General features: G+C 37.5%; 1 protein-coding gene across 1 annotated transcript; it reads right to left on the reverse strand.

Moving 5' to 3' along the window:
- Window positions 1-54: 54 nt before the first annotated feature.
- Window positions 55-7560, reverse strand: EXOC1L (exocyst complex component 1 like). Its single transcript, XM_032444549.1, has 3 exons — window positions 7322-7560; window positions 3719-3846; window positions 55-1860 (listed from the first exon to the last, which is right to left on the reverse strand). The coding sequence occupies exons 1-3, from the start codon at window positions 7440-7442 to the stop codon at window positions 1597-1599; spliced, it is 513 nt and encodes a 170-aa protein (XP_032300440.1). The 5' UTR covers window positions 7443-7560; the 3' UTR covers window positions 55-1596.
- Window positions 7561-8317: the final 757 nt, after the last annotated feature.

An 8317-nucleotide genomic window follows, 5' to 3' on the forward strand; every position in this document is an offset into this window, starting at 1 on the left:
TTCTGCATTATGCACCATATGGGGAAAATAGACAAATATAGCACCAGTAGCTCAGGAAGTTACCAACTGCAACTTTATTTCAAAAGAATGCTCTGAGGTATCAATTAGAGATTTTACATTTTTGTTACCATATGAACAATTCTTTCACCCATAAAATAATTCCTTGTGCCTAGTAAGCAAAGAATTTGTTGACTTTACAGAAAATATTGTTAACTTTACAATAATACAGTCCAAGGAAGACAATGTGGCATAATATATAACTATATTCTGTTTTATACATGCTACTGTAAAATGTCTTTGTACAGCCTGGATGTTGGGCAAATACCTGTTGTAGTGATGGATCAAATGCTGGACTCAGTTATCTCAAAGACATTCTGAAAAGAACAACTGCATTTCATAAGCAGTAATTATAAATGCAGCCCTTCTATAACAATATTTAGGTGACAAATGTAAGTTCTCAAAATTGCTGAATATAAGTGTTAATCCATAAACTGCCTTCAGAACCATCACGGTATACATAATTATTAAGTTTTTTGCTAGAATGTGTGTAAATTACAACATAAGTCTGGAATAAATAAATAACTTCTGAAGATAATCAAATATATGACCTTTTTATATACAAGCAGTACATACACATTTACGTAGTGCACTGAATATACTAACATAGCTAGACACTGGTGAAAGTTACTCTCATAACTCTAAGATTTTTGAGAAGTCCATCTACAAAGTAATTGTAAGTAACTGCCATAAAAATACTGTTTATGTACAATCTCCAGTAGTATGTTATTAACTCTTGGTCGTGAGGCAGAGAAGAGACATAAATGGTTTCTTTTCCCTAACTAGGCCTATTCATGCACATAAACAAGTTGCAAGAAAGAGACATTAGTGATATAAAAGAAGAAAAAGGTCTCCAAGGTCTGTCAAATAAAATAATTATGCTTGAAAACATCCATTTTATGTTCCTATGACAATATCATAAACAATGGAAAGGTCACAGGGAGTACTTGATATTCAGGAGAAGAAATCATTATAAGTGCATAGCTGAAAAACTGGTCCCACAGTAAATAAATGCAAAACTCTACTTCATCGGGATGAGTATTTGATTCAAGTATTTATGTAAGTGTGATCTCTTTAACAGAGTTCTGCATTTCAATACATTTGAGAAATGGATACATGCATCATTCTTGTACAGATTTTTTTTTTTTTGCTTTGTTTTTCTACTTTTAGGATGTAAATGAACTGCTAATGATCTTAAAATATTTATAAATCTTTCTAGCTATTCATGAAAAATATTTTATACCTCTATAAACATACTGTAAATGCTGAACTTAACTTACATTAACAACCACCACTGAACTTAAGAATTGCTGTTCTTTTCCTGAAAGCCTCGTATATTTCTGTTTGCCAGAGTGAAGCCCTTCTATTAGATACAAATTAATGGTCAGTTGGATATCAAAAAAGGAGGCTCCCCTTTGGACTTACAGGTAAAATTAAAAGGCAGGTTCTGCATATCATTTATTGTCATTTTCGTCAGATAATTTATAAAATGCTGGTTAGCAAAATCAACCAGTCCCCTTAACGTTATAAAATACATCTTCAGGATAAAGGACACAAGGAGAGACATAAAAGGTTGGAAGCATAGAAGCATATTCTCATAAGTACTAAGCAATCCCTATTGTTGGATGACCAGATCGAATCATCATTTAGGTAGGTGCTGTCAAAGTTCACAATCTTCAAGTCCTTTTTAAGATACATTTCATTCAGATTGCTTAGCGTTCGAGCAAAGGTGTATTTAGATGCGCAACTGTATGCCTCCATACTGTAGACTTTATGGAAGTGCATATCAAAATATGGATTATCCTAAAAAAAATTGAGAACATAATTATTACATGCGTTTCAGACATCAGAATGGCAATTTCTTGTGTTCTGTTTACCTACTTTTACGCTTACTTTTTCTCATTTTTATGGATTCCCCAAAGTATTAGCCATGGACATTGTGTATTTCTGCTATTTCTATCAACAAGTCTTGTAAAATTTTACAAATTAACAGTTTATAATCAGCTGACTTTCTTTGCCACTAGGAGTTTTGCCTGAGTAAAACCTTCTGAGTTTGTCCAAGGAAGATGCTGCACTCTATAGTGATTATACAATGCTGTTTTGAAGCGAACCAATTTGTCATGTTGCCTAAAACATACTTGCCTTGGACTATAACTATATGTGCCTGTCAGAAGAAGAATATTGATTGTTCTTCCTGCCCAGACTGTAATTCTGTGTGCTTTCAAGCTCCTTGGCACAATTAATACTAGCAACAGCTAAGTTCTATTAAATTACATGGATATGAATAGCAGTATGATGAATATTTATATCAGTGTTAATCACCATGTAATGAGGAGTTTGAGGCTCATTTGTGCTTTTCTGTAACCAAAAATAAGCTTTTGAACATCCATGTTGTGGAAGGCTGAGTAATTTCTGAAGGGTATTTTAGTTTAAAAAACAAAAGCAAAAACAAAATGAGAACTTCAAAAAAGTTGAAAGTTAATGAGTTTATGTAGGCAAACAATAAGGTAATCTTCTGTCTGCCTCATCTGGTAAAGGGATAGAAACATTTCCAGCTGCAAGATAACTTGGAGAGGACATAAAATACGATTAGTTTAAGCCCCTCTGGCTTAAACTGCAAAGAGTTCATGTGATTCATGGATACTCTCACCTCCACAGTCTCCTAGGTTCCTAGTTTTAGAGTAGAGAGCAATGCACAAGGGACTGCAGACAGCTGGTTGCCTGTGCAGGAGCTGTGGAATACTTTTTTGGAAAGGGAACAGTTGTCAGAATGGAATGAGTACAAATGGAGTCTGTCATTTTCCTTGAATCAAGACTCTGAAACTCCTTTTGTGGGCTCTCAGTGTCTATGTCACCAGGACAGGATAATCTGAATTCTATTTTATGTTCACTTGAAATATGGAAGGTAAAAAAGTAATTTTCTCCTGAACTACATTCTGTATGTATGGATGCCTGTTATAACACTTTACCTATATTAAGACCTGGACTTCAAAGCACTCTTATAGCTTCCATAAAATAGAATTTAATTCTACTTTTGGTGTTTTATATAAAACTGTGTGTTGTATTGCAGCCTCATTTACCCTTCTGTAATTGAATCTGAGAGATTATGACTTTTTTAGCGGTAATATTAGTCATAGCAAGCCAGAGCCGTTTTATTCAGTCATCCAACTGATGCAAGTAAGGAGAATGAAATGTAAATTATGTGAAAGATGATGTTTTACATATGGATACAAATTCTCTTTGTTGTACAAAGAACGGGCTCCTTAATTCAAACAGAAGGATTATATGTTTTCAAATACACCAATCTTAATTCAAATTTACATCAGGCATTGCATGTTGTGAATTTTTATTCCCAGTTACAATGAACAGATGAAGAAGCATCCAGACTGTCCCTCAGATCTCAACAGGAAAGATGAAAATTAAAATAAACAAGAACATCTCTCCTTTTCCCCACACCCCAAGCAGTATAAATGCAATATAGACGCTCTCACATGCAATAAACTCAAAAATCCATAGAGGTTTTTTGTTTTGTTTTGTTTTGTTTTGTTTTGTTTTAAAAAAATTCATCAGGTAATGTCTTCAATTGCATTTCAGTACTTGTATTCCAAGTTGCAACACAATGGAAGTATATTCTGTGTATTTAATAATACATAACACTTACAGTATCTGCTTCTTTTCCATCAATCATCTCCAGATCTTTTAAAAACCACTTTTCAACTACTTCGTATTTCTCTTCTCGATCTCGAAAGTGTTTTACCATACATATTTCTACTTCTTCACTTTTAGTCACTGCAAGACAAAAATAGTTATGATATGCAAGCAAATACTTCCCAAAAGTTCTAATAATAAAATACTTAAACTTCATTTAAAATAGTAATTTAAATGTAGTAGAAATAGGCCAGTGTTCTCAGCCTATGAAACTTATCTGTCTTAAACAGATTAGGTATTGAACTTCCCTGTCCTGTGAAAAGGCAATTTTATCAGTGCAAATGCCTTTGGTTTGAACTTACCAACAGTGCAATGAAGGCCCATCTCCACCACTAGAACTGTGTGGATAATCCACGCATCCTGCTTACTTTGACAGTGAATCCTTTGGGGTACTAAATTCAGAGAATTGCCAAATCACTATCAAGGCTCTTCTGAGTATGACTACTTTCTGTTCTGAGGATGAAGTTCTCTTACAGAGTCATTACTTTTTAAACAAAACCCTTACTTTCCTATCAAATCTGTAATTATGTCACTTAACAGAAGTAACACTGAAAATACTTCTTAAACCCTGACACTGCTCAGTGCTATCTGTGTAGAAATTACTATTTTCTGGCTTAGACAGGAAATGAGAATAAAAAGAGCACGAAGACATTCCTTGTAATAACTACCATCATTAATTGATTACATTGAGTGCTGTGCAGAAGATCAGACTTCTTTAACATGAAACAATTAGTGTGGAAAGCACTGGAGCCTGAAACATCTTCTGCACATCCAGCATAGCAGCTGCTGGGCAGAGCACTTTTCCAAGCCACCTTGTAGACTAACATAGCTAAGAGCTAACCATCACCATTGACATCATAATGTGATGCTGCAGATGAAGGACCAAGATTCTTTCTTATCTAAATTCTGCCTGGAATTTTGAAATTCCATTCTAAAACTCCACTATCTTTATCTTCTTTATGTTAAAATGTGCTTTGCTTCTGACTTGTTTATAAGATAGTTACAAAATAAAGACAAACAAAGAATTATGTAGCTTCTTTCCACTGTAAATTAAGAAAGAGGAAAATGTTTAAATTAACTGTAATTCTCTCAGTCCATGGCTTCTCAAACAGCCTCAAACACATCACTAGTTGTTTGTTGGTTTTTTTTTCCTTGGTTCTAACAGTCATATTTTCTCAGCGGTTTTTAATCAAAAGATCACTGGCATATTACCTTCTGTGAACAACATTTTCATTTATGCATCTAGTAGGATACTCATAGAAAGTTCTTTACTCGATTTCATTTCCTCCCATTTTGTTTGCTGCCCTGTGAAGGTGTATGTTGTCTCCCTCACTGTTAAAAGAAAACAAATCTAAACCCAAAAGCCCACAGTCCTTTCAGAAATAGATGTCCTAGGCACCTCTGAGACCCATAGACTCCCATTTCTCTATCACTCATGTATGAACAGAAACTGTTCAAAATAAGGACAATTTAAGAAGCTGCTCTAGTAAGAATAACAAAGCCAGGAGCACGTTCTGCTCCATGGTGAAGCCTGAGTGGACACTTTTCATCTACAAAATTTTACATTTCCTGCATTTTAGATATATCACTGGGTCCTGAATTCAGTTGACATATTTAAAACAACTTTATTTTTGTTATATAACAAAAGCTCAGATCTGCTGTTTCATTCATTAAACTCTCACAGGTTTTCTTGTGGCTGTAATAGTTATGACAATACCTTCAAGAAAACAAATCATCTCTTAATGATTCCACGGATTGAAGACCTTTCTGGATTTTCTCTATACCACTGAATAATCTGGTGTTAGCCCTGCCTCTGCTCTCAGGCTGAACAATGCAGACTTGTGAAAGTTCCTGAATATGGCTGCATTTCAGCTTTGCATTCTTCCAGGGCTTACAAAGAAAGCATTTAATGAAAGGATACTGCTGTCTTCACACAAAAACCTAAATTTGCTTTTGTGAAAAAAGGAAGTAAGGTTGGGCATATGGCACAAAAATAAGATTGTTCAGTTATCCATGGCAAGAGTTTATTTTAATATAGATTTTAAAAGGTATAAACTTCTAAACATTTAATTACATGTAGTTTGATTGGTTGTTTTTTGTTTTATTTTGTTTCTTTTTTTTTTTTTTCTGTTACATTAATTTGAAATACAAAGGAATACAGTGAGGATGTATTGTGGGGATAAGATTTTAGAGAGAATACAGAATCAATAGAAGATTACAGTAACTTCTAGCAGATTAATGCAACCCGTTGTTCAGAATTAGAGTGCTGCTCTACTTACTACCCACTTGACTATGCCCGAATATATTAAAAGAGTTTAATCTACACAATTTTTCCTTAATGTCTTCAATGACAATCAATCAGTCAAGCTGATTAGAGGCTTCCTTTAATGTCTTGTTTTTCTCTACTTCAAGAAGAAATTTATAGTTACAATTTTATAGATAACAAATGCTTTTGTTTTTTTTTCCTCTTTGGAAGTTTCCTAACACCAATCTGTTTAGTTCTACTACCCAAATCTTATCACGTTTCTATCAAATTGTTTTATAACCTATGAATCAGGTTGGTATTTTTGTACATTTCGAAGCTCTATAATGCTCAGGAATCCATTTCTTAAAACTATTTTTACATTTCTAAAGTACAAAATATCTTCTACTAAGATCATGTGGCTTCTGAGAACAGACCTTGCTCAGTATGCCCTTTAATCTGTAAAATAAAACTATTCACCAGATGTTTACAAACATAAGGATCACAGAATAAGGTTGTCATCATCCCATACTGGCCAAAAAATTCTCAAGTGCAGAGATGATTTCTGTCTGCTCTTTGTGTTTTGATCATCAAGAGGAAACAGGCTGCAAAAACCATTGCCTTCAAACCAACTCTTTATATCACGGAATCAAAAAGGTTGGAAAAAACCTCCAAGATCATCCAGTCCAACTGCCCACCTATCATCAATATTTCCCACTAAATCACGTCCCTTGGTACAACATCTAAATGTTTCCTGAGCACAAGATGCATGAGTATTTTTCTCTTTTCCATCAGCTTCCAGTGTTATGAAAATAATAATTAAAAACGTTATATTAAGAAACACATGCACTTGAAATCAAATTCAGTAAAAAGCCAGATAATTAATTTTGTCACACAAACTTGTTTTAATCATAATTCTTGCTAATTACTAATTCAATGATGTATTTGTTTAAGCTATAAGCCCAGTTAATTGTTAGCTAAGTAACTGGGCAGTATGCAGGACTTTAAAGTATGACAAGGGATAGCACAAAAGCAATGAAAATTACAAACGCTTCCTGCAAAGCGGCTGTATTTTTATGCTTTGTTTTACGAAAAAAACCTCAATAAAGAGTGATGCATCGCTCTTTCTAACAACTCCTCCAAGCGCTGCCCCGTCCCGCAAATCTCCCCGCGTGTTGGAGCTCTGGAGCTGTCAGGAAGGCGTAGGAAACAGCACCCCGGACAGCTCCAGGAGGCACAGCCGCCGCCGGGCAGTGCGGAGCCGGCCGGCACCCCGCACCCCGCACCCCGCACCCACCGCGGGCAGCCCGGTACCTGCGGCGCACAGGTAGCAGCGCTCCGCTCCCGAGTCCTCCACCTCGATGAACTCGTGCAGCCGCAGCCGCCTCGGCCCGAAGAGCCTCTTGGTCAGGTCCTCCTTCACCAGCGAGGACATGGCACCCGCCCGCGGGTCGCCCAGGCTGCCACCGGGGGGACATCGCTGGGCGCAGCCCCGAGGGGCCCCGCTGCCGGCCCGCAGCTCTGGGAGAGCCGCGAAGCTGCGGCACGGGAGCGGCCGGGCGGCACATCTCCCCGCCCCGCCTCCGCCCGGCCCCCTCCTCCTGCCGCGGGACGGCCCCTGGGCGAGCGGCGGTGCAGCTGTTTGCAGCTAGGGGGAAAATTACCGCGTGCTGCTCTTTACAAACGGCAGAAGAGCAGGCAGAAAGACTCTCATCCGTGCAACAGGAGTGTTCAGAGGGAGGATGCAGTCAGGGGACACGGGTGTGTTTCCACGTGTGAGAGGCTGGATACATCAATTGCAGCAGTTTTGGAAGCAGTAGCAGTTTTGCCACCCTGAACATGGATGGGCAGCATCTGGTGTACTCTTATTCTTCTAATTTGTGAATCTGCTATTGCCTGCTTTAGTGTTTTAACTTCTGGATGCATGTAAAAGTTGAATGAGTGAAAAAAAGAAAATAATAATGGTTGCATCAGGTTGGATGTTAGGGAGAAGTTCTTTACTGGTAGAGTGGTGAGGCCCTGGAACAGGCTGCCCAGGGAGGTCGTGGATGCCCCGTCCTTGGAGGTGTTCAAGACCAGGTTGGATGGGCAACTTGATCTAGTAAAGGTGTATGTTTGGTGGCCCTGCCAGGCAGGGGGGTTGGAACTACATGATCCTTGAGGTCCCTTCCAACCCAGGTCATTCTGTGATTCTATAGTAATAATGAGGTTTTTCCAATATTATTAGAATAGTTCAGAGCCAGGGACATCCGTGGTGCTTTACTGACATGAAGAGATATGAAAGCAGTTTGAATTGTGTAGGTGTAAAAC

Source organism: Coturnix japonica, chromosome 4, assembly GCF_001577835.2.
Source record: "Coturnix japonica isolate 7356 chromosome 4, Coturnix japonica 2.1, whole genome shotgun sequence".
Classification (NCBI taxonomy): Eukaryota; Metazoa; Chordata; class Aves; order Galliformes; family Phasianidae; genus Coturnix; species Coturnix japonica.

Bases quoted from the DNA above. Each gene is read 5' to 3' on its own strand.
- EXOC1L (XM_032444549.1), bottom strand. From the start codon at position 7,442: ATGTCCTCGCTGGTGAAGGAGGACCTGACCAAGAGGCTCTTCGGGCCG. The intron at 3,847-7,321 runs GTACCGGGCTGC...TTTGTCTTGCAG, and splicing joins CTGCTACCTGTGCGCCGCAG to TGACTAAAAGTGAAGAAGTA. The intron at 1,861-3,718 runs GTAAGTGTTATG...AATTTTTTTTAG, and splicing joins ATGGAAAAGAAGCAGATACT to GATAATCCATATTTTGATAT.